This window comes from Phocoena phocoena, chromosome 3 (genome assembly GCF_963924675.1).
Source record: "Phocoena phocoena chromosome 3, mPhoPho1.1, whole genome shotgun sequence".
NCBI lineage: Eukaryota > Metazoa > Chordata > Mammalia > Artiodactyla > Phocoenidae > Phocoena > Phocoena phocoena.
The window spans coordinates 239,103-263,304 of NC_089221.1; the positions used below are offsets into that span (position 1 = coordinate 239,103).

General features: G+C 50.1%; 1 protein-coding gene across 4 annotated transcripts; it reads left to right on the forward strand.

Annotated features, from left to right (window-relative positions):
- The first annotated feature begins 1,286 nt into the window (after positions 1-1,286).
- Positions 1,287-22,494, forward strand: SDHA (succinate dehydrogenase complex flavoprotein subunit A). Of its 4 annotated transcripts, none has more exons than XM_065874527.1 (15): positions 1,287-1,396; positions 6,779-6,868; positions 7,840-8,001; positions 9,896-10,039; positions 10,263-10,427; positions 11,038-11,186; positions 11,811-11,935; positions 13,468-13,636; positions 14,452-14,647; positions 15,277-15,448; positions 17,221-17,339; positions 18,646-18,757; positions 18,920-19,050; positions 20,805-20,918; positions 22,175-22,494. In XM_065874527.1, the coding sequence occupies exons 1-15, from the start codon at positions 1,334-1,336 to the stop codon at positions 22,259-22,261; spliced, it is 1,998 nt and encodes a 665-aa protein (XP_065730599.1). In that variant the 5' UTR covers positions 1,287-1,333; the 3' UTR covers positions 22,262-22,494. The 4 variants fall into 4 exon arrangements, with proteins under 4 accessions (XP_065730599.1, XP_065730602.1, XP_065730600.1 ...); XM_065874530.1 differs by having other exon boundaries at positions 1,334-1,396; positions 6,782-6,868; XM_065874528.1 differs by lacking the exon at positions 9,896-10,039 and having other exon boundaries at positions 1,334-1,396; positions 6,782-6,868; positions 22,175-22,261.
- Positions 22,495-24,202: the final 1,708 nt, after the last annotated feature.

Here is a 24,202-nt window from a genome sequence, read left to right on the forward strand (position 1 = left end):
ATTAAACACACACAAAAAAACAAAATACATTGGTCACAATTATATCACCTACATGGCTCATGTGAGACTTTTTTTTTCTTTCAAAAAATTTTGTTCAGATCTAGGTATGCGCTGCACAGCACTGAGCCTTATGGGATTAAAAGAAAAAAACAAGACCTCAGATAAAAGCAACTCACAAATCGTGGGGGAGAAGATGTGTCTCAAATAACTGAAATACAAATAGGACGAAGCAAATATAGTCAAAACAAAATTCAACTTCAAAGACTCTTAACAGGCTTTTCAATAAATACTTGTTCAACACCTAAAGATATAAAATTCTAACTGGCAATAAAGCAATGACATACACACAAAAAGGCTCAGTACTTAAGGAGCTTGTGGCGAGCACAGAATAAAAAAGAGATCTAAAGTAGCGAAGGTCGTAACCCTCATAGGGGAGGTCTGGGAGCAGCATTCCCTTCCCCCCAACCCGGTAAACCAGGGAGCACCAATCCCCGGGCCGTGGACCGATACTGGTCCGCGGCTTGTTAGGAACCGGGCCGCACAGCAGGAGGCGAGAGGCGGGAAAGTGAACGAAGCTTCACCTGCCGCTCCGCATCCCCCCCGCCCCATCGCTCGCATTACTGCCTGAACCACCCCCTCCCCCCACCCCGTGGAAAAATAATCTTCCACGAAAGCGGTTCCTGGTGCCAAAAAGGCTGGGGACCGCTGCCTTAAACGACAGGGTCCGCGCGCCCCCAGCCCCACCCCACAGGGTTCATGCCCGCCCGATCCCATAAATTACAAGGCCTGCGCCCCCCACCCCGACACCGTAAACTATATCATGGAGTTCGCGCCCCCCAGACCTCATGAACTGGAGGGTCCGCGCCCCCACCCCCTGGTAACCTACAGGGTCCGCCTCCCGGAACGCGCAGTCCTAATAAAGCAGCGGAACCCGACACGGACCCGCGGGACCCCTAAACGTCGGGAACTCCCTCTCTGTCCCGGAGAGAAAGCGGGGCGAAGACCACGTTACCTGCGAGCACCGGTTCATCTCCCAAAACTGCCGTAAACTCGAGAAAATTCGAACAACGTCTGGACCGGAGAAATCAGGCGAGCCCGTGAAGACCCCCGGCCCCAGACCCCAACCTACCTCCGGCACGGAGGTCTCGGCCCCTGTGCCCTGAGCGCCGCCGTCCGCTCGTCCCTCTGCGCAGGCGCCGCATTGCCCCGTCGACCCCCAGCGCTGCGATGTGCGCAGGCGCGGCGTCCCGCCCCGCCACCGTCGGCCCCGAGCGCGGCGACGTGCGCAGGCGCGGTCTGCGCGGGGACTGGCGGGACGGTTGCGGAGGCAGACATGTCGGGGATCGGGGTTGTGTCGCGGCTGCTTCGCGCCCGGCGCCTAGCGCTGACCTGGGCGGTGAGTTGGCGCTGCGGGTGGGGCAGGGCGGACGCTGGGTCCCGTGCCCCCGACCCCAAGGTGGGACGGGCTGAGGAGGGCCCGCCGGACTCTGTTCCAGCCGAGCGGGTTGCGGCGCGGTGAAGGTCACGACGCTGCGGGCCGCCCGGGACCCCTCCCCTCCCAGGGCCGGGTCAGGAGCCCGGGGCGACGGCCGAGGCAGCCCGCTCAGCTCCGGGCGTGCGCTCCAGGACGCGGCCGCCCAAGGTCACACGGCGGGACGGGCCTGGGGCGGCCTGATCACGGTGGACCGAGCGGAGCCCCGGCACTAGGCTCGGCCTTGCTTCTAGGTGTTGTGCGGTGACCCCTGAGTACTGACCGCAAAGCCACTGGGGCGGACGCGGGGCGGGTGTCTTCCTGGGCTGCGGAGTCCCGCTAGCCCCACTCGGGTCGGTCCGGGATGTGCTTTCCCGAGGCCTGGCTGCTGGACCGTATCCCCTGCACTCCTGACGGTGAGGCCTTCAGAGTCGATTTGGTTTGTTTTTTTTTTTTTTTTTGCGGTACGCGGGCCTCTCACTGTTGTGGTCTCTCCCTGTTGTGGCCTCTCCCGTTGCGGAGCACAGGCTCCGGACGCGCAGGCTCAGCGGCCACGGCTTACGGGGCCAGCCGCTCCGCAGCATGTCGGATCTTCCCGGACCGGGGCACGAAGCCGTGTCCCCTGCATCGGCAGGCGGACTCTCAACCACTGCGCCACCAGGGAAGCCCTGGGGGGGTTTTATTGGAAGCACTGAATTTAGAGGGTTTAGTTATTTGGTTCTTTTACATGAACTCCTCGAGCCTCCTAGTTAGTAATTTAATTACAAAGTAAAGGTCCCAGTGGGAACCAAGGCTTTCAACAATGTTGACTTGATTTATGCCTGTAATTATACCCACAGTTTTCTTCTTTTTAAAATACAGAAATTAAAAGTTAATGTTAAATGTGAGGTGGTTTAGTCGGACAACCTACCAACACCAGAAAGCATTTTAAATGCTTTCATGTGTTGCTGGTTCTTACTGAGCAGAGGTTCCCCCAGCCCCCAAATCTTGGGCTCTAAGACACAGTTGTAGCAGGGGGTCCACAAGCAGGAAATGAAGTCCATGGTCAGTGCGGTAGTTTTAGTCAACAAAGTTTGAGCAAACTTCTGAGTGGGCCCTTATCGTTAGGTGAGATGACAGATTTGCTATGTGGTGGTGACTGGGGAAGAGCTGACACGTCTGTCTTCAGACCAGACTGGAGCCAGGAGTTCCTTATTCCATCCTGCAGACACCCTTCACCTACCACTCGCCCTTTGCCATTTTATGAAAATATTGCTGTCCTTTACACAAGCTGGGCTGGAAGGAATTCAGCTGTGAGCTTTTAGCTGAAAGTAAGAGTAAAGTTCGGCACACCACAAGTTGGAGATAAACCTCTCCTTTCCTATTGGCTTGATTGGAAGTGATCTCGGTTGAAGCCGCTCTTGGCTGCCAGCCCTGCGCTCCACTGTCTCCTTGAATCTTCACCACGGTCCCATTTTCAGGTGGTTGTGAACATGATGGCAAGGTAGAGTTAGCAAAGTTGAGCCACAGGTTAGGTCTACCGAAGATGATCTTGGGTTTCTAAAGGTATTTTATTCTGGTGTAGGTAGCTTTGGAAATTATTTCTGTCTATGGAAATTAATCTGTCCACAAGCTGTGTATTGGAGTTTCAGATTGGCAAGAACAAAAGCATCAAATTAGCAGAACAAAAAAAGAAAGGAATTCATGATCTCCAGCCGAGGAATGTTCATAAAGACTCCTTGATGAGGATAATTTGAATAAAGTCCACAAAATTTTTCTTTATTTCATTTTGTTCAATTCTGTGGTGTTTCCAAGTTATATTTACAGCTGCTTTAAAGTTACAAAATTAGCAAACCTATTTTGCCTTTGTTTCCTTTCCCGTTGTCCCAGTGCACTGACAGAATTTACAAACTGTTCCAAAGTATTGATCGTTAAATCAAAAGGGAAAGTAAAACCAAGAACTTCAGTTGTTTAACTTCTCCCTTCAGATGAGATTTTTCAATTTTCAACAAGATACTGTTCTAGAATAAGTCAGCTTCTTTTTGAATGTATCATTCTGAGTGTGTCTTAATGGTGTATCTGGATTTACGTTATTTAGGCCACTGTAGTAACGATTTGTTTCTTGGGATAATTACAATGCCACTGGTTTTCAGTTCTGCGTTCCGTGTCGTGTTCTTCCTGGCTCACTTGAAAAGTTGTGGCTCAGTTTGGGCATACAGCCTGGATATTCATCTTAGTTTGGAGTCCCAGAGATTTTCCCCAGGGGCCCCTAGATGGTGGGGACAGTACAGGATTTGGAGCCAGCCGGGCAGACCCAGTCCAGAGCTGCTGCGTCTTGGAGAGACTCGGTTTCTCTGTGGGGTGAATGAGGATTCTGTGAGGTAACCTGGGAGAGCTTCGTGTGGCCCTCCTCCGTGCCAGGCCCACAGCTCACAGCCTGCCCTCGGTAATCATGTGAATGGTATTTGAAACATCCCTGTTTTTAAAACCTTTACATTTTTAGTGAAAATAATTACACATAGTTGGAAAAGAAAATGTCAGTACATGTGTATTGGAGTTTCAGATTGGCAAGAACAAAAGCATCAAATTAGCAGAACAAAAAAAGAAAGGAATTCGAGATCACTTCCAGTAAGTGAAAAGGAGTAAGACCACGTCCTTCCCCAGACCTTTTCCCCAGTGGAATCAATTTTGAACTTTTTGGTTTTGGCCCCTGCTGTTTACCTCCATTTCTCTAGCTGATATGAGGGTGCATTTTTGTCCAGTTTAGACATTGACTTTTGCTGGTAAATGAGGATTTAGTTCACTTAAACCATCCTCCTACCCATGTCCTCAGTTCTCCCAATATAATTATGCAACCACTTCAGATCCTTTATGGTCTACTTTTGTAATTGTGTAGCTTGTGCTTGCAAATTGGTTTCTTGTTCATGATTCACAGGTGTATTTTGTTAGATGAGGACAGCCCCCAGCACCACTTTGCTGGGTGGAGGGCATCAGTATCTCTACCCTTCTCACTTTTTCTCTCCTTTTCCTCCTAATTCAGTCACCTGTACTTTTATGTTATTAAGAGCTCTGTGTTCTTTTAATTCTACCTTAGGTAGAATTTCTGCATTCTTTTTCGTTACCCTCTTGGGAAAGGTTTGATAATTTCTCTTCAAAAAACGTTAGATTAAGAAGTGACATAATACAGGTTTTATCTAAAGACAGAAATTGGATTAAAATTGGACTCTCCAAATTCTAATATCACTCCCCGAATTGGATTTAGATACAAAAAATAATGTTACTATTTTCCACAGAGAGGTAATATGATAATTTGTTAAAGATTTCTTTATGGTAGCTACTGCTTTTTAAGCTAACCGTGTGCGTGTGGGGTGTGTGTGTGTGTGTGTGTGTGTGAGAGAACATCCTAGAAAGAAATATTTAGGGAATCTCACGGTTTCTGTTTTAATTTTAATTTGGCATCAAAATGTACTGTTCTTATTGGTGCTATTAGCTGTATTTATATTATTTATGAAATTTTCAAGAACATTTGTGTTAGAATTCTTTCAGGGACTTAGTTTTTTGTTAAAATATGATTTTACCATTTAAAAATTATAATACAGCTGAAAAATATTTGTTTTTTTAGTTCATATCTGAAAGAGTGGTTTTGTCCATAAAAACAAACGTACTTAACATTGCAAATGGAGAATTCAAGAGTATGACTCTTATCAGTTCAGATCTACTTAAAAACCCAGGAAAATACTTTTTAATCGGAGCTATTAAAGTAAACTCAATGTTTATGTCAGCTACCACTCAGTCTAGAGTTAGAGGGAGCCATCTCTGACGCTGCTCGCAAGTAGTCGGCCAGGTCATCCAGCTCCGGCCTGAGTCCCTCACTTACAGGGAAGTCTGTCCAGTTTCAGACAGCTCAGTTGGAGTTCATTTTGTATTTGGTAATTCCCCTCCCTGTTATCCGCACTTGTTTGTCCCATAGCGTAATTTCTTTCCCCACAGAACTGAAACATCTCTTCCAGTTACAGAATACTTGGAGGCATCCCTTTTGTCATCGTTGACTGTACTTATTCCCCAAAACTGTTCTTCAAGGTACTTCCGAGACTGTTCTGTCAGTGTCTGGTAACGCAGCCAGCAGGATGGAGAAACGCATTCCCTAAATTGCTAACCCTTGCTAGCCTATGGAGAAGGTTGCCTCACGCTGGGCTGTGATTTCATTAATACCGTTTTCTTGGGTAAATGGTTATAGGATGGGACATTTGAGCTGAGACTTGTCAAGGTTGGCCAGGGACAGGTGTCCTAGCAGAGGGAACGGCACGTGGAGTATGCCAGGTAAAGGGGCGTGGCTGAGCCTAGCGCAGGTGTGGAGAGTGGTGAGGCAGGACCAGGAACATCTCTGGGCCCGAATCCTCTCGTCTTCAGGGAAGGGATGTCACCACACCCAGTGACAGCCTGCCCTGGAGCACCCAGTCCCAACGCGCTGCCTGGTGCCTCCTCCAGTGACCCACAGAACCTCATAGGGCAGCTCCAGCATGAAGAGGGCTGGGATGGATCCCGGGAAGGCACTTCATTCTTTGCAAAACTGCCACTTAGGCGACGCAGATGTCTTCTCCATTCTCCACTAAGTACCATAAATTAAGAAATTAATGTGAAAGTGTGCCTTTTGTCATTTCCCGAGTCAGTGTACTGTCTGGAAACAAACTTCACCTAGAAGGGCCTTCGCTGGAGTGCCAACTCCTCGCCTCCTGGGCCTGCCCTGGGTCCTTAGCCCTTGCCTTATCCTTCAGGGTTAAGTGGAGGGTTCCAGGTAAGGCTTCTGGTGAAAGGGAGCACCAGCGGGCTTCCCTGGTGGTGCAGTGGTTGAGAATCCGCCTGCCAATGCAGGGGACACGGGTTCGAGCCCTGGTCGGGGAAGAGCCCACGTGCTGTGGAACAGCTAAGCCCGTGCACCACAACTACTGAGCCTGCGCCCTAGAGCCCGCGAGCCACAACTGCTGAGCCCACGTGCCACAACTGCTGAAGCCTGCGCCCTAGAGTCCGCGAGCCACAACTGCTGAAGCCCACGTGCCACAACTGCTGAAGCCTGCACGCTTGAGCCCGTGCTCTGCAACAAGAGGAGCCACCACAGTGAGAAGCCCACGCACCGCAACGAAGAGTAGCACCCGCTCGCCGCAACTAGAGAAAGCCCGCGTGCAGCAACGCCGCCAGAGATAAATTAATTTTTTTTTTTTTTAAAAAGGGAGCATGTGGGTACATAAGAAGGTTGTCGACTTAGAAGGGAAGTTTTAATTACAAGTCCCCTGTTCCGTGAAGACACTTAGTGTTCCATCTGTGTTTCAGCAGCGGCCAGAAGCATTGCACACAGGAGCCCGCAGTTTTCACTTCACCGTTGATAGCAGTAAGAGGTCGTCCGCTAAAGTTTCAGATGCAGTAAGTTCATGACTTTGTTATAAGTGATTTTTCTGACTTAACAGAGTAGGGTTCTATACCAGGTTTTAACGTATTTGAGTAACACAGGTTTTACTTAAAAATTTTTACTCGTTATTTTTAGTGTAGTAATAATTGTACGAATACAAGCATAGATATTAACATTTTTTTGTTTGTAGCTCTTACATATCTGTAAGCCAGATTAAACTTTAAGTAAAAAAATAATGAAATACAAATGTCAGATGAACGGTATTTACTGGAATGGATGGTGACAGACACCCTCCTCAGCTGAGGACTGTGTAGCAACTTGGGCTCTTTTGTGTTTACGAGGCCCTTCTGCGGTCTGTTGAAGAAACTGAAATTTGCTTCTAAGTTTCTATCTCATAAGCTCACAATAGTTACTGAATGCTTGTTGGCACTTTCTCAGTCGTAAATACAATATGGACCTGGAGTAGACTTGTGTCCTTGGTTCCTGGACGGTCACTCAGGTGAATGGACTGTCCTTATCTAAATGAAACAACATTGCAGTGTTTTCATGAGAAGCTTCAAATCATGATCTGTACTACACTGTAAGCTTAGATTTGTACACGTATGTGGGTATAAATGTAAAAAGAGAAGATAAGTAAAAAGGATAATTGCAAAAAACCGTAGTTAGAACTGGTATTTTGATTTGTGATGTTGCTTTCCTCTGCATCTCTGGTCCCCTTCTTAGTTTTCGGCCTTTCAACTAATGGTGGGTGTCCTAGCTCCATGGGATTGGTGCTCTGCTCTCGATGAGAGCTGTTTGCTGTCCCCTTTCAGTTCGAGGGTGAGCCCACCACGTCTGCTGTGACTACTGCATTGTACCTGGTGTGCAGTCCCAGCACAGGATGGAGGCCCTCTGGGCGTGGCAATGACTCTCTTTCACCGTAACCACAGCCTCAGTGTCTGGCCTAGTTGAACCAGTGATCGACAGGGGGCTTTTTCTTTTCCAGATTTCTACTCAGTACCCCGTAGTGGATCATGAATTCGATGCAGTGGTGGTCGGCGCCGGAGGGGCAGGCCTGCGAGCTGCATTTGGCCTTTCTGAAGCAGGGTTTAACACGGCCTGCATCACAAAGCTCTTTCCCACCAGGTCACACACCGTCGCAGCCCAGGTATGAGAAAGGGCTCTCTCCGTCCTTTTGGTGCTCGCGAGGCGCTGCACAGCCCGGCGCTCCACCACGGCAGCCTCCCGCCGCGGGCCGCCCTCCACTGGGCTCCCTCTGTTCTTGGCGCTCCCTCGCCAGGAGGTCTTTGCCCACCCTGCCCCCGTCCCACTGCCCAGAGCCTTGTTGTCACTCCTATTTCTGCTCCAGTCATGCCCGCCTCCATCATGGTGTGAGCTCCTTCACTGCCCTGACCCGATGTGAACAAGTTTGTTGTGGGCTCGCTCTGTACCTGCTGGAGGAACCTCAGGGCAGACCTCGAGTGGTGGTGACGAGCTCTGATGATGGTGTGAAGCTGCAGCACAGAAAACAATGGCCTTTAATGCTCTGAATTTAGGGAAGAAGAAAAAGTAAGGTGGAAAATTATGTGACTTTATTATTTTGTTTATTTACTCTAGGCACACTATAGGTAGTGCCCAGCTGGTATGCAGGTAGTATTCTACAATCACATTTGACCATCTTTTCTGGTATTTGAACGCATTTCCCCATTGAGACAACAGAGGATGTGGTGATTTTCTACGAAGCAGTAAGAGCTCCCATCACCGTTACATCTGGAATAGCTGTATTCAGGGTCCAGCCACATTCTTTACGCACTAAACTGCCTAGATACTTTGTTCGAAAGCTGTGCTTTTTAAACTGAAGAATAAGTAATAAATATCCTTGGGTAATTCATTGTCTAAAAGCAAGAATCGATCTAAGCAGGTAATTTTGAACGGTATTGCAAAAAATACAGTTTTCAGCTAGTGCAATAGTAATGCAATAAAAAGAATGAGAAAAGGGCAGCTTAACTTGAATGCTGGTTCTCGAGAAAGAAGGTTTAATTGGGGGAAGGATAACAGCATTTTTGCATGCACTGGGCCACGTGTGCTTGTATTATTTATTTATTTATTGAGATATTTTTTACTTACTAGATTAGCAAAACTCCAAGTTTGACAAAACTCTGTTGGCAAGGCTATGGGGAAACACATTTTTTTACATTGCTGTTGAGGATATAAATTTATATAACCTCTTTGGAAGGCAGTTTCGTTTTTGCATTATTCTAAACCAGCTTTCTGCATTCTGCTGCCCCGGTACCTAACATTTTTTATCAGGATTGCGTTTGGGTTTACGATTGGAGGGGATGGAGGAGGGAGGAAGGAAGGAACGTGGTGACTCGTGCTGCGTGTCTGTCCAGGGTTCCTTGCTCTGTGCTAGTGACTCGTTTAGTGGTGGCCAAACGTAACATGGGAAACTGAGGCACAGCAGGCACAGCTGGAGAAGAAATTCTAATGAGAGTGCGGACTCAAAAGTCATGACTGAGCAACAATTGGGAGAAAGGGAGGTTAGCGTGCCTTGTGAGAAAGGTTATCTGAAGAGGTGTGCAGTTTTAATTTGGGGGGGTGGACGGGTGTACTGCGATTTCTGTGACTGAGGGGCAGGCTCGGGGGCGTGGGGGGCTGGGGCTCTGAGCCCTCGGCAGGAAGCGCTTCTGCCTTTAGCGCCTGCACTCCAGTACCATTGGGAACGTTTGTCATGAAGCTATTAGATTTGAATCCCTTTTACATGCCGGGCTTGGTAAGGAAGAAGCCTCATGTGAGGAACCTCGGCCGACCCTCCAGAGGACGCCCCAAGGGGTTGGGCTCCGTGTCCCTCTCGTGGGTGAGGCGCCTGAGGCTGGGGGATTCCATAACTGGGCCCTGCCTCTAGGTTGCAGGGGGAGGAGATGCGCTTTGGAGTCTGCCGGACGGCGAGATCCCTCACTGGCCCTCTCGCATGAGTAGCTGGCTTTTTCCGAATCTGGTTCTGGGCAGGAGGCGGTGGGGCCGTGAGCCTGCTGTAGCTCACGGGGCTGCTGGTGTTTCAGGGAGGGATCAACGCCGCCCTGGGGAACATGGAGGAGGACAACTGGAGGTGGCACTTCTACGACACCGTGAAGGGCTCCGACTGGCTGGGGGACCAGGATGCCATCCACTACATGACGGAGCAGGCCCCGGCCTCCGTGGTGGAGGTAGCGTCCTTGCCGGCTGTCCGGTGCAGGAGGGCTGTGGTGGGAGCGCTCAGCCGGCAGGTGGCAGCGAGCTGCTCTAACGGGAACGCCCCTGTCTTCTGCTGCTGGGCTCTCCGTAGGATGTGTTTGTTCGGGGCTTGCAGGTTTGTGTTGAGGTTCTAGCGTGAGTTAGCCGTGAGCGTCTGGATCCCGTTAAGGCGCTCGGTGTTTTTCTGTTTCTCAGCTGGAGAATTACGGCATGCCGTTTAGCAGAACTGAAGATGGGAAGATCTACCAGCGTGCCTTCGGTGGACAGAGCCTCAAGTTTGGGAAAGGCGGGCAGGCCCATCGGTGCTGCTGCGTGGCCGACCGCACTGGCCACTCGCTGCTGCACACTTTGTATGGAAGGGTGAGGTGCCCTGGGTGCCCAGGGTGGTGGGACGCGGCCGGGCCAGGCGTGGTGACATGGGAAGCAGGCCACCCCGGGGACAGGTCAGCGTGTCAGCCTGTCCGCCCAGGGATCGCTTTTTGAGCAGCAGAGTAACTGGATAGCTGTTAATTTGCAAGTATCTGTTCTAAAGAATTAAATTGATAATCATTACAAACGTGCTGAGCGTTTTGCTTTACTTGGACTAAGTGGCCATACGGCGGCAGACGCCGTGCAGTACACCCTGGTCTAAGTCGGGACCCCGTGGTCCATGGGCGCAGCTCTCGCAGCAGCTCTGAGGGGAGGTTAGTGTTGCCTCTCTGGCGCCTCGGGGTTGTGTAGAGCTGAGAGATGTGTCCCACGTGCGGCGTCCTCTTCTGGGGTGCGTTGTTTGTACAGCTGAGTTGTCACACGATGCATCAGCACTGCCATCCATGGGTTGAAGCCTGTGGCTCCTTTTCCAAGCCAGTGTTCCGCTAGGGTCCGCCTGATGCCAGTGCCCCACGCCAGATCGAGGGCTCTAATCTGTTAGCTTTAACGGTGCAGTTGCAAATGCGGGACCCCCTTTATGGTTGTTTTCTTTCTTTCTCAGTCTCTGCGATATGATACCAGCTATTTTGTGGAGTATTTTGCCTTGGACCTCCTGATGGAGAACGGGGAGTGTCGAGGCGTTATAGCTCTGTGCATAGAAGACGGGTCCATCCACCGCATCAGAGCAAAGAACACTGTTGTAGCTACTGGGTAAGCGTCTGCTTTAGTCGTGTTCAACTTCTCTGCAGGCGAGCTGAACGTATTTATTCTGATGAGAATAGGGCTGTCGCGGAGTAATGGCTGAGGCTCGGGCTGTGACTTCACCCGGCAAGGGGTAGCTTTGTGGGCCAGAGGGGCGACACCAGCACCTGCCTCACGGTGGCAAGAAAGTGTCAGCAGTTCACAGCTGGGAGGACCCTTGAGGAGACAGGCCTGGAGAGGCTGATGCTGTCTGGAGTAGCGTCTCCTTTGCTTTGAGGGATGCTGTGTTTACGCTGATTTCTGGAGTGGAAGAGTGTTGTTTGTTCACACGAGGAAAATAAGTAAATTCCATCTTATATGCTGTCAGTCTGTTATCTTAACCGTTTTAAGAAGTGCATCCATAAATGTTTTTAGATTTTATTATTTCATACATTTTTTTCAGGAAAATCAGTTACTTAGCGCAGAAGTGCCCCGAGGTACAAGCGAGAGCGCCGTCCCAGTTGCCCAGGGCAGCGTGTACACATGCACCCACAGAGGTGCTGCCTGGGTGCTCGGTCCACTCCAGTGCATTAGAAAGGAGGTCCTGATGGACGCTTGTGCAGTCACCTCTCTGCCGGCCTGTCTGTTTTCCAGAGGCTACGGGCGCACCTACTTCAGCTGTACATCCGCCCACACCAGCACCGGGGACGGCACTGCCATGATCACCAGGGCAGGCCTTCCCTGCCAGGACCTGGAGTTTGTGCAGTTCCACCCCACAGGTAGGATGGGTCAGGCTCTGTGCCTTTCAGGTGCTCAGTACCTGTGGGAAGGCTTCTCTGCAGTTACGTGCACTTGCTTTCTCGTATCTCACATCCTAACTCGTGACTTCCCCGAGGAGGTTCTTCCCTGCGTCCCCCAAGGCAGTGGAGGCCAGCGCCTTACTTCCACGCCTTGTCTCGGCGCACTTAGCCAGACGCGAGGCCGTGATTGTTCGGTGTCCCTCTCCTCGACTAAGGTGTCAGCTCCCCCTGGGAGGCGGGGGCAGGTCTGTCTCATTTACCGCTGTCTTCGCAGCGCCCAGCACATGGTAGGGCCTCAGTCAGTAGAGCCAGAGGGAATGTATTTGAGTGGAGAAGTGGCACAGACAGATGGCAGGCTGCCACAGTGACAGAGCACGGCAGGCGGGGCCCTGAGATGTCCACAAGTGAGGGTGATGAGTGCACGAACGTGGGAGGGGGCCTGGGAGGGGAGTCGGGGAGTCCCATCCTGAACGTTGTTTCTGGGTTGCTTACTCATCTGTCAGCTGAGGAGCTGCCACTGTACTGAAGAACAGGGCCTGTTTTTTCTCTCTGCTCCGTCCGTGTGTTCCTTCTGACCCTGGCAGGGATGAGTAGTAAAAAAAAGTAGTCGGTGGTAGTCTCATTGCTGTTTTTAACCAATAAAATGTCTGAGACTTCTGAATTCCCTCTATAGTTAGAGCTCCATTTCTTTTGCTTCCTTTTCAACGTATGAGAAATAAACCACCAGAAGACATGGCCACTGAAACTAGGAAAACTGAAAGATGAGATACAGGAATTTGCACCTTGTTTTAAAGGCAAGGTAACCCTTTGGTGCACTAATAAAAGTGATAGCCTTCAAACTACGCTGGGCGTGCAACACCCAGTGCCGGGCGTCCTTGTGCTCCTTACGCAGAGGGACGGTTGAGATCGGGGCGCAGCTCCCCGCTCCCGTTGCCACATTTGGATTTGGGCTCTGCGTCTCCCAGCATCGCATTGGTGGGCTTGTCTCGGCAGAGGGGGACCATCCCACAGGTTGTGGTGGGACTTAGGGTTGTACACAGCGGGTGCAACCTAAGTATCGGGTGTAGTGATCTGCCGTATGGTTGTTCGGTTACTAGATACGCCGCATTTCCAAGCTGCTTTCTGTATCTACAGGAGCCGACACGATTTCGTGGTGCAGAAGGACATTCAGCAATTAAAACCTGATACGGTTTTAGTAACAATTAAAACCGAGATATTTAACATAAACTTTGTCATGTTGAGAGTTTAAAGCACAGTTGTAATCGGAGTATTGAGCGGAGCCGCGTCGTCCACACAGCCGACCTTTCTCCTCTGCGGATTGGTCATTGCGTTTTTTCATACCGCGGCATTGCGCTGTGCCCTAACTTTTCCTCTCTTACGCTCGTGAGTGTGGTGCTCTTTGCACACCCTTTCTGTCTCCTCCCAAAGTATCTTGGGAAAAACATCTGCATTTGAGATGTAGGCCCAGCGGTCCTTAGGTTATACGTGTTTAATCAGTTCGTTGTTTGCAGGCATATACGGTGCTGGCTGTCTCATCACGGAAGGGTGCCGTGGAGAGGGAGGCATCCTTGTCAACAGTCAAGGCGAGAGGTTCATGGAGCGCTACGCTCCTGTCGCAAAGGACCTGGCATCCAGGGACGTCGTATCCCGCTCCATGACCCTGGAGATCCGTGCAGGAAGGTCTGTGTGCGTGTACCCAGAGGGGTCTGAGCGTGTCTGCACGCCCCAGCCCTCTGGTGGCTGTGATTTGTGTCTGCATTTCAGCACGGGCTGGGGGGCTTCTGTGTGAGTGTCGGCACCCCGCCCACCCCGGAGGCCTGTGTGCAGTTACCTCTGACTGTTATCTGTCAGTTTAGGATCTCTACATTTGAGAAGTTTAGTCAGTTAGCTGTAAGTCCATCTCAGATGGTTTGTGTGTGTGAGTGAGTGTGTGACAGAAGCAGACAGTATGGGGGAGAAGACACACCCCTGTCCCGAGTTCAGTGCGTGAGCTTCAGCTGGTATGCTGCTTGAACTCCCGGGTGCTTGGGGCCCTCAGGGTGGGTGGGTTGTTTGTTCCTCGGTGAAGCGGCGTGAGGCCTCAGTGCCTGACTTCGAGCCGCTGTGGTGACACTGGTTAAGTATCTGCGGGTGAGGCGTCACGTTCGCACACAAGAAAGGAGACGTCAGGTGGTTCTTTGGAGCATCTGGTGTGAAAGACCCCTGTAATGCATCCACCAGGGAGAGTGTGGCAAATTGGCACCTCCCGACCCTCAGGGGGGAGCCCGGTGAGGGCAGGGCTTCCGTCGTGTTCGTGGCTGCATCCCAGCACCTGGTGTCTACCCTGGCACATGGTGGGTGCTGAGAAGAGGCGCCATGAAAAGGTGGCCTTAATGAAGGGAGCATTTTCTCCAGCATCAAAGCATGTGGAACCTCGTGTGCTGCCAGGATTTTGTGACCTCACGGTTTCTGGATTGCTGTTCTCGACCTTACGGCGTGATGTTCTTTTTCACCAGAGGCTGTGGCCCTGAGAAGGATCACGTGTACCTGCAGCTGCATCACCTCCCCCCGGAACAGCTGGCTATGCGCCTGCCTGGCATCTCGGAGACAGCCATGATCTTCGCGGGTGTGGACGTCACCAAGGAGCCGATCCCCGTGCTTCCCACCGTGCACTATAACATGGGCGGCATCCCCACCAACTACAAGGGGCAGGTGACGGTGCCGAGCCCGTGCCACAGCCGGCCCCTCGCACGGGGCCTCCCTCAGAAGCCCTGGGCAGTCTGGTAGGCGGGGCAGGGGCCTTGGCTTGGCTGCGGTGTCTGCGTTCACGCCTCAAGTAACCGCTGATAATTGATTCATCCCTTCTTAGTACGCAGTCACAGACGTGAGGTCATTTGCGCGTTTTCCTACATGGTTGTGTGTTACAAAGTGTTCTTTACGGTTAACACCTTTGGACGGTTTGCGGCTCACAGAGCTTTTTAGTCACCTGGTTTCAGTCCTCAGGACTGTTGTAAGCTGGGTGGGACTGTTGTAAGAGGCTGACTTACGACTCCAGTCCCCCGCCTCCCCGTTGAAGGCCCTCCGCCCGCCATGCTCCGCTGCTGTGAGCGGGTGTGCAGGGGCACGTCGGAAGGTGGGTGAGGCGCTGCCGGGTGTGTGGAGTGGCCCTGGGGTCCTTTGACTTCGGCACGGGGGCCAGGGAAGGAGGCTGCGCGGTGTCTGTGGGGGTCCCTGTCAGTGGTACAGGCCCAGTTTTTACCGTTTCTCCTTCTTCTGACCCCCCACTGTAGGGGAGGGGGGCTGAGCAGACCGCACCCCGTAATCTCAGTCTTCTTCGCCAGGTTCTGAAGCACGTGGGCGGCCAGGACCAGGTCGTGCCCGGCCTGTATGCGTGTGGGGAGGCTGCCTGCGCGTCAGTGCACGGCGCCAACCGGCTGGGGGCGAACTCGCTCCTGGACCTGGTCGTCTTCGGCCGGGCGTGTGCGCTGGGCATCGCGGAGTCCTGCAAGCCCGGTGCGTGCTCCTTCCGGCGGTCTGGCTGTTTCAGGGCGCTTTGCGTCGCGGTCACTAGCGGGCGTCCGGTTTCCCTCCCTGGAAGCGAGGAAACAGAAAGTCAGAGATTTTTATGCTGAGAGACCTGAGGCTAGACACAGGGTAGGTGGGGCAGTTAGAAGAGTAACTTCAGTCAGGTTTTTTTGCAGTCATCATGTTCTCAGAAAAATCACTGTTGGGAAAGCGTTATTTAATAGGGGTTTATCACATACTACTTGTCTGGTATGAATTATCTCCAAGGAAATGTTCTAAATGGTAGGTATAAATGAATATATAATTTTTTGGTACTTAGAGAAAATTAATAAAATACTAAAAGCAAACTATAACTAAATCTGTTAAGGGAGAAAGGGAGGAGTTAATGCAAACAAAATAGAAGATGGGTCACAGCTCTCTCCCCTCAGTGAGAGAATGGATTTCCATCAGTGATTTTCTTTTGTGGCGACTTAAAATCATTTGCCGAGGAAAAGATGCATGTGCTGGTCTCACAGCAGCTCTAGCGCTCATCTTGCTGTCGCCAGAGCCCGGGAGCAATCTCTCAGAGCAAAACAGAAATTTTGAGCTTCCCTTTCTTTGACAGCGAGAGAAAGGAAGTGTTTTGAGAATACTTTTCTCTCTGAAGGATCAATGCACGTGTTTAAGACCTTGGGAACTCAGCATTAAAAAGGAACAGACTGCCCACACGTGCGCAGCACGGGTGGGTCTTTGTCAGACTGTGTGATCCAGACGCAAGAGACCACATATGTGCGATTTTTTTGTGTGTGGCATCCGGAGAAGGGAAGCCAGGGCAGGAGATGGTGGGTGGTCACCAGGGTCTGGGTCCACTTGTGGTGGGGCTGACGCAGCTCTGCTTGTCAAAACCAGCAAACTGCACTAAAAGTGGTATCACACCTTCGTTACGCTTTAGTTTTTAAAGACAAAAGGAGAGGAAAAGTGTTTGCCCAACCAATTTCCCCAAAGTAGGACTATCTTAAACGTTAAAATGCTTAAACTCTATAGTCTGAGCGTGGTAGTTACAGGAGTCTACGTGTGCGTTAAAGTGTGTAGAACCGTGCACCTAAGGATAAAACTCCGTTTTACGGAATGATCGTTTTTTAAAGCATTAAAAACAAAAGCTAGCAAAATTGCCTGCCTAGAAGAGCTTGGGCAGGTCTCGCCTTGGAGAGAGGGTGGCTGCAGGGCTTTGTCTTCTGTATTTCACACCTGCGTGTGTTACCTTCTACAGAAAATACATTTAAAAACATGTCATCCCAGAACAGCTTAAAACCCCTCAAAGCGTTTATCTTTTTAGAAAGGCAAGAACAGGAGATCTTGAGGTTTATGCAAGAGGGTGCAGGGCCAGGGTCAGCAGGAGGCTGTTAAATACCTCAGCCAGGCGCCCGCCCCTCAACCAGGTCTGAGAACCAGAACAGGGTCGGGCAGAATGAGAACGGCTACGGAGGATGAAGTTTTTTTCCTTCACAGAGTAGCAGTGCAAGGTTTGTTTGCATAAATCTAATTTTTGACCTTAAGAGAGGGTTTCTGTTTTGTTCATTCAAAGATTACTTATTGGACACCAACTTTTTGCCAGAAATTTTGTCTTGTTTACTCTTGGCCCCAGGTCAATAGATGCTTCCTCAGGGATAGAGTGGTCCAGGTGGAATAGTAACTCAGGTTATGCATGCATTTTCCAAACTCCCTGCAAAGGTATAATACACGTTTGGTGGGGTTTTTTGGTTTTTTTGTCTTTTTTAAAGGAGATAAAGTTCCCTCGATTAAACCAAATGCTGGGGAAGAATCTGTCATGAATCTTGACAAATTGAGATTTGCCAACGGAAGCATAAGAACGTCGGAACTACGGCTGAACATGCAGAAGGTAGGAGCCTGGACACGCTCTGGATGAGCGGGCCAGCTGCGTTGGTAGCCCTGCACTGGGGTTGCTGAGTCACGGAGGCGAGCTCAGGCCCGAGTAAGATAAAAGGGTGCGCTTTCCAAACTGAAGGCTGGAGAGGGCAGCCCAGGGCAGACACAGCAACTCTGCAGCATCAGGACTAGGCCTTCTCTCAAACGTGCTAGGCGTTTGGTGCAGCTTCCCTCCTCAGACCATCTCTGGCCCTGGTCTTCTGTCCCAGCCTGAAGGAGGAGGGACAGTGGAAGGTCCGAGAAACTCAGTTCCCAGCTGGGAGCTTCCCAAGCCCAGCACGTCTAGTTGCTGAGGAATAAGCCCATCATCACACGTATTTACGGCAACTCTGGGAAATGTCTTTAAACTGGGCCCGTTGATGCCCCTGAATGAGGTCAGGAGGGGAGTGTGGATGGCGTGCGGAAGCCGTGCTCACCTGTGTCAGCACGTCCGCTGGAACGGTCTGTATTTCTGACGTGATAGTGGAGCGTGGGAAATGAGGCCGGTCTAAGTTAATTTTATTCAATTTCAGTTTAAATGTAGGTAGGTACACATGGTTAGTGGCTACTGCGTGAGGTAACACAGGTTTAGGTCAATTAAAAATACCAGTTGACTACTCTAGATAAATAAATAAGTAAATAAAGCAGCTAGGAATCAATCAAGTTCTTTAATACTGGGATTCTTGGTCCATGAATGAGACCTTTATCCACTTGAAATTATTTGCAAGGATTTCTGTGTGGGTGCATTTTCTGGAAAGAAGCCCCTTGCTTTAGTTGCGTCCTGAAAGGGTTCCATTGGGTCATCCACACAGACACCACCAAAAGGGAAAAGGTGAATATGGCCATTCTCATAGGACTGTGGTTCTGTGGTTCTATCTTCAAACGAGACTGGGCTTCGGGGAGGCCTCGTGGGATGGTAAGGCAGGGGGCAGGAGTGAAGGAACAGAAGCATGGAGAAAGGGCATCTAAAGGTACAAGTCTCCAGATGAAAATAAGCCCGGGGGATCTAACGTACAGCATAGTGACTATAGTTAACGTTACTGTACTGTACATTTGGAAGTTGCTTAAAGAGTAGGTCTTTTAAGTTCTCACAAACAAACAAACAAACTTCGTTTTAAAATTCAGAGTAATAAACTCACAGTCTGAATTTCCTAGTTTTTCTATTTACATAAATATTTTACAAAAAATGAAATGCATAAGAAAAGGAACCTAAAGGTTTAACAGTTCTTGGCGTGGCTTTTCCACATGGATTAAAAGCTTACAGATATTTTGTATTGCAGTCGATGCAAAGTCATGCCGCAGTGTTCCGTGTGGGAAGCGTGTTACAGGAAGGCTGTGAGAAGATCAGCAAGCTCTATGGAGATCTAAAGCATCTGAAGACGTTTGACAGGGGTGAGTGGTTCCTCGGGCCCCTGCGTACGGTTGTTGCTGGATGTCTGCAGGGCGGGCTGCTTCTGGGCGCAGCCCGATCCGTTTAGCACTGACGTAACTCGTCCTTGCTGAGCGGACACTGGCTGCATCCTGTTGTCTTTGACGGCTGCCTTGTGTGCCCAGGAATGGTCTGGAACACTGACCTGGTGGAGACCCTGGAGCTGCAGAACCTGATGCTTTGTGCCCTGCAGACCATTTATGGAGCAGAGGCCCGGAAGGAGTCTCGCGGCGCTCACGCCAGGGAGGATTTCAAGGTGCACCTTCATGTCCAACACCACCACCCCCCCCCCCCCCCCCCCCCGCCCACCACTGCCACCACCGCGTGCACCGCTGTCCTCCCCGCTGCGTTGCTCAGCCCTGACCCTGCACTCTGCATTCACTTCTCTGCGCTTTCTCTGCATTTCCCGCAAGTCAGTTGAGAAGAATGCTTTTTCTCTGCTTAACCTTCGTACCTTTGTTCTCACCGAGTTCCGTACTAGTTTGACCTTGTTCTGGCTTTGGATCAGTATCCGACGCTACATCTCTCAGCCTCATTAGGGCAAAGGTTAGCGCGCAGCGGGTTCTGTTGCCTGGAAGTGCTCACTTACTGACTTGAAATGACGAGTAACTCATTGTTTCAGACCCACCTCTGGTTTGGGAAAGGATTATAGAGCCTCATCTTGGATCACCGTTGTTTTAATGAACTGGTTTTTATGCAGAGCTCACTTACCAGATTCTTCAGAGAAGAGTACTGGGCATGTGGTAGATTTTCACGGAAGCGGTTGTTTGGGGGGCGGTCAAGTTAAGGATGGAGCACCTTAGCAGGAGCTGAGCTGCTTTCCCATGGTGGACACAGAGGCTTTGGTCCGGGACAGTGTTTGGGAGGCTCAGCTAGAGGCTGGGCAAGAAGAACTGGATTTCGGTCCACCACGAGACACTGATTGGAGCTGGATTCCAGTTGCTGTGTACTTGGTTAGAGCAGGAGGTTGGTGAGCACCAAGCATGGAGAAAGGGCGTCTAAAGGTACAGGTCTGGGAGAAGCCTCTCCCAGAGCCCGTGGTTGGTTCCTGCGGCTGAGACGTCACTGCACATGTGTAGGCGGAGCCCGCTCACCCTGGGGGGCTCGTCCCTCCCCTCCCGGAGGCACGGGTGCGGAGTGAGGGAGTGTGCTCCCCGCCCCATTGCCCCCGGCAAGAGCCTGGCCTGCTCGGCAGAAGCTGCCACGTAGTTGGACGCTTTGGGTTTTATTTGAAGAGGCTTGTGTGTCTTATCTGTTACCACGTGCAAGATGTTCCTTAGCAGCATTCAGCCTCTCTTTATATAATTGCTAAAATTAGAACATTTAAATTAAAAAGGCTGACAGAAAAAGTCGAACTCTGCAAGAGTACAGAGCAAAAAGACAGGGAAAGGATTTGATATATTTTTAAGTGCATAAAAGATCAATTTAATTCCAACACCCGTCTGCTAGTTGTAGAGACAAAATGCAGAAGTGGAGCTCTGGGTCCCACTGTGCTGCAGCCTGCTGCCCAGCTGTGCCGCATGGGCCCGACCTTGTCAGACTGCTGGGGTGCAGATGGGATGAATAAAGGGGAGGGGCCCTAGGCTGGGCCAGCGCAGACCGCAGGGCTTATCCCTACGTCCAGAGGACTGACAGGTCATCAGTGAGGGCCCACAGGTGCCTCTAGAGGACTGGCCACTGGCCGAGGGATCCCGAGTCTCGTGGCCTTCCTCTGCGTGTGGTGGTCGGGGGCACGTGTTCTTGCCATGTGCCCTTCCGGGTCAGATATGCACGCGTGGTTTCGGTGGGGATTGTAGAGACATGCTTGGACTGGGAAGGTCCTGGCTCTGCACGAGGTCTGCTTTGCCGATGGAGACCTCCTTGTTGAGTGGGATCTGGGGAATTAATGTCAGACTAGTGTCGTGTATCTTTTTAAGGAGTTGGCCGTGTTTTGCCATGTTTTCTGGTTTTGCCGTGTAGAATGTTTGTTGACGGCACTGTCTGAAATAAGCGTCCTTTCTGTGGCCTCAGGAGCGGGTTGACGAGTACGATTACTCCAAGCCCATCCAGGGGCAGCACAAGAGGCCGTTTGAGGGGCACTGGAGGAAGCACACGCTCTCCTACGTGGACATCAGGACTGGGAAGGTACGCGGGGAACGGGTTCTGCTCACGTACGCCATGGCGCGTGGGCCATCCCTCATGTTATGCCGGTCAGCGTTTGGTGAACCGGGAGAAGCAGCATGGGTTTAAACGGACTGTGGACAGATTTGAGACACCACTGCAAAGACACAGTCAGGCTTCTGCCTGGAAACAGAACCCCGCGTGGGCGGGGGGTCCATAAGGGCCACTCCCACTGCGCCGGTGCTGGGCAGGGGTGGGCCAGCGCCAGAGGCCTGCTGTAGGGGGGCAGATGGAGGTTCTGAGCCCACAGAGAGCTGTGGGCAGGGATGGGGGTGGGGCGGGAAGGCACCCCTCCCCTCCCTTCCCTTTGACTGGACCACCTGGACGCAGCCTCGGGGAAGCCCAGGGGATGCTGTTCAGCTCTTAACTTCCCCGGGCAGGGAACAAGTTGGGAGGGGCAGGGGGCCGGCAGGGTCCTGGAAACCACCAGCTGAGAGAGCAATGGGGCTCCCATGGGTCTTACCCCAGCAAAGCATAACTCACCCATTTGGCCTTTCTGCTCGGCATTAAGACTCAGAAATAATTAAGATGTAAAGTGTAAGCTTTTCAGAGCTCCCTAAGGGGTAGTCTTAATTGTCTATCTGGGTTTACAGAAGTTATGCTGTGTCCTCATACTTCTAGAGTGCCTAGTGGGATTGTTTAATACAGGCAGACAGCAATTTTCATAGTTCTTCACGTAGGCTCTTTTCTGACAGTGTATTCAGACGATCCTCTTAATACAAGCCTACTTTTGTAGTGTTTGGGTCTTTTTATGATCGTAAAAGAAATACATGCTCATTTTAGAAAGTACAAGAAGAATGAAGAAAATTAACCTTTATAAGCTCACCAGTCAGAGATCTTTTATTATCATTTTGAAATATTTCTTTGAAGTTTCGTATGTATATAAAATTGTTCACTTAGGAAAAACTGCAAATACAAACATAATTTACGGATAAAGGATAATGGTACATACAGGGTTTCACCTACTTTTTGAGCATTTTCAGTTTAAGTTTTAGTTTAAAGCATTGAGAATTTGGTACAGTGTTATTTTAATTGCTGTATTCCATACATGGATTTACATAGTCAGTCCCGAGTTTGTTATTGAAAAATGTTCCCGTGAATACCTTTGTTTTTAAGTTCCTGTTTGTCTGCAAATCTGCTTTTATGGTTAATTTTCCAAAAGTATACAAGAGGGTTGTTTGTACGTTTTTGTGCGCTAACTCATCACCGACTCTTCTTAGGTCTCCCTGGAATACAGACCCGTAATCGACAGAACTTTGAACGAGGCTGACTGCGCCACTGTCCCCCCAGCCATCCGCTCCTACTGAGGAGACCGGAGTTTACCAGCTCTTGTAATTATGTATAATAGCTCATGCACATGTTCATATTGTAACTGCCTTCTTAAGCTGTCCTCGAGTGACTGAGGATGCCGCTTGACAGAGATTCCTACCAGAGGCCGGCAGCTCGCCAGTAATCAACAGCCAGGAAGTGTTCAGCTTGCCTTTGTCCCTGCTTCATTCTTGAGAGATAATAAAACTGGGCGCAATTCTTAGATGAAACATAAGTTACAAACTTGCGTTGATTTCCAAGTTCCTTTAAAATCTTACTGTTTGACCTGAGGCATATTTGTTGACCTGAAACATAAAACGTGACTATCTTTTTATTCTTTTGCATCAAAATCCAGAAATTTTGCTGCAGTGTATGTTTAAGTGAAAATGCATTTTGGTGCCTGACAGCAAATGAAGAAAACAGACGTTTCCTCCTAGTTCTTAGGAAGCAAATGGTTTAACATGTGAACGTGTGTCCTGAAGTATTTAAATGACCGAATACTAAATGAAACTGATGTGGGTGCAAATGGGTTACTTCCTTTTCCACCTCCATGCAGATGCTGCTTGGGGCCACCTTCCGAGTTCTTGTCTCAGGGTCAGCTTCTGTAGAATCCAGTCCGAGGCAATTGAGTTCATTCATTTCAGATTCTATTTTTGTAGTTTAGGGATTGCCTTTAAAAATTTAAAGTTTGTAAATATGTAAAGCATTGACATGATTTCAAAGCCTGTTGTGTTCAGAGCTCACCTCCTTAGCTGTCCCTCATGCTCTCCTCTCTCTCCTCCCCAGGACCCACTGTTGTTTTTCTTTCTAGTCAGTGTCCTAAGAAAACAGAAAGCAAGTATGTATTTCTGTTGTGTTAGACAGCCGGCCCTGCCCCTTGCCTGCATATCCTGGAGGTCCTTCCTTGTCACTCATCCTACGGCCGAGCCCTCCTCCACTGCACGAGCGTACCTTGTCCCCGGCAGGACATTTGTGTTGATGCCACAGTAAGTAACTGTGAAGTCATTTTCTTGGCCAGTTTCTTAGAAGTGGATTTCTAGAAGTAGGGTTGCTGGGTCAGAGGGCAAATGCACTTGTCGTTTTCTTAGATGCTGTTAAGTTCTCTTCAAAAGGGCTGTGACATTCTGCATTCCCACCACAGTGTCTCAGTCCCTGTTTCCCACAGCTTTGCAGAGAGAGTATGATGGTAAGTTTTTGGATGTTTACCAGTTCAAACAACAATGGCCATATCTGATTGAAACAGATGGAATATATTAAAAACTAAATTCATAATGATAGTTGTAGAAAGCCAAAGGTAACTGAACAAGAAATATAATTGGTCACTCTTGAAAGTAACTAGGGCACTAACCCTGACACTGAAAATGGACAATTAAAGGAAGATGATGAAATGATTATCCTGCCTTTTTTCTACAATTCACGATAACCTGGTTGATCAGGGAACTTTACAGAGGAATTCCGCAGATGAATGACTGAAGAATGATGGAATTTCAAGGTCACCATTTTGCAATCCTAATATAGTGGTTCTCAAACTTTAGTGCATCAACATCACCTCGGTAAAGAATTCCCAGCCCTGCCCCAGAACTTGTGACTCAGTAGGTTCTGGGATTGGGCCTGAGAATTTGCATTCCTAACATGTCCAGGGACCACACGTTGAAAACCACCTGCGTGGAATGTGTTGTGGCCTAACAAATATGAAGGAGGTAGTTTTCAGGAGAACATAACTGGCGGAAAGACTGCTGACAGCCTCAGACCGCTTCATTCCAGCCAGTGGGTATAATGAGGGAGTAGACGCCAGGGCATTTAGTAAACTAGGTGGGAGTGTTAACCTGGGCATTTGAGCAGCGTTGAAGTGTTAGGACAGGGAATTCAAAGCTAGCACAGGTACCCCTGAAGCAAGGGAGGGTAACAGGAGGGCTGATCGTTGCAAAGGAATAATGGAT

Excerpts from the sequence above, each read along its gene's own strand:
- SDHA (XM_065874527.1), top strand. The coding sequence starts at position 1,334 with ATGTCGGGGATCGGGGTTGTGTCGCGGCTGCTTCGCGCCCGGCGCCTA. Across the intron at positions 10,428-11,037 it reads TGCACACTTTGTATGGAAGG|TCTCTGCGATATGATACCAG; the intron begins GTGAGGTGCCCT and ends TTTCTTTCTCAG. Across the intron at positions 11,936-13,467 it reads TGTGCAGTTCCACCCCACAG|GCATATACGGTGCTGGCTGT; the intron begins GTAGGATGGGTC and ends CGTTGTTTGCAG.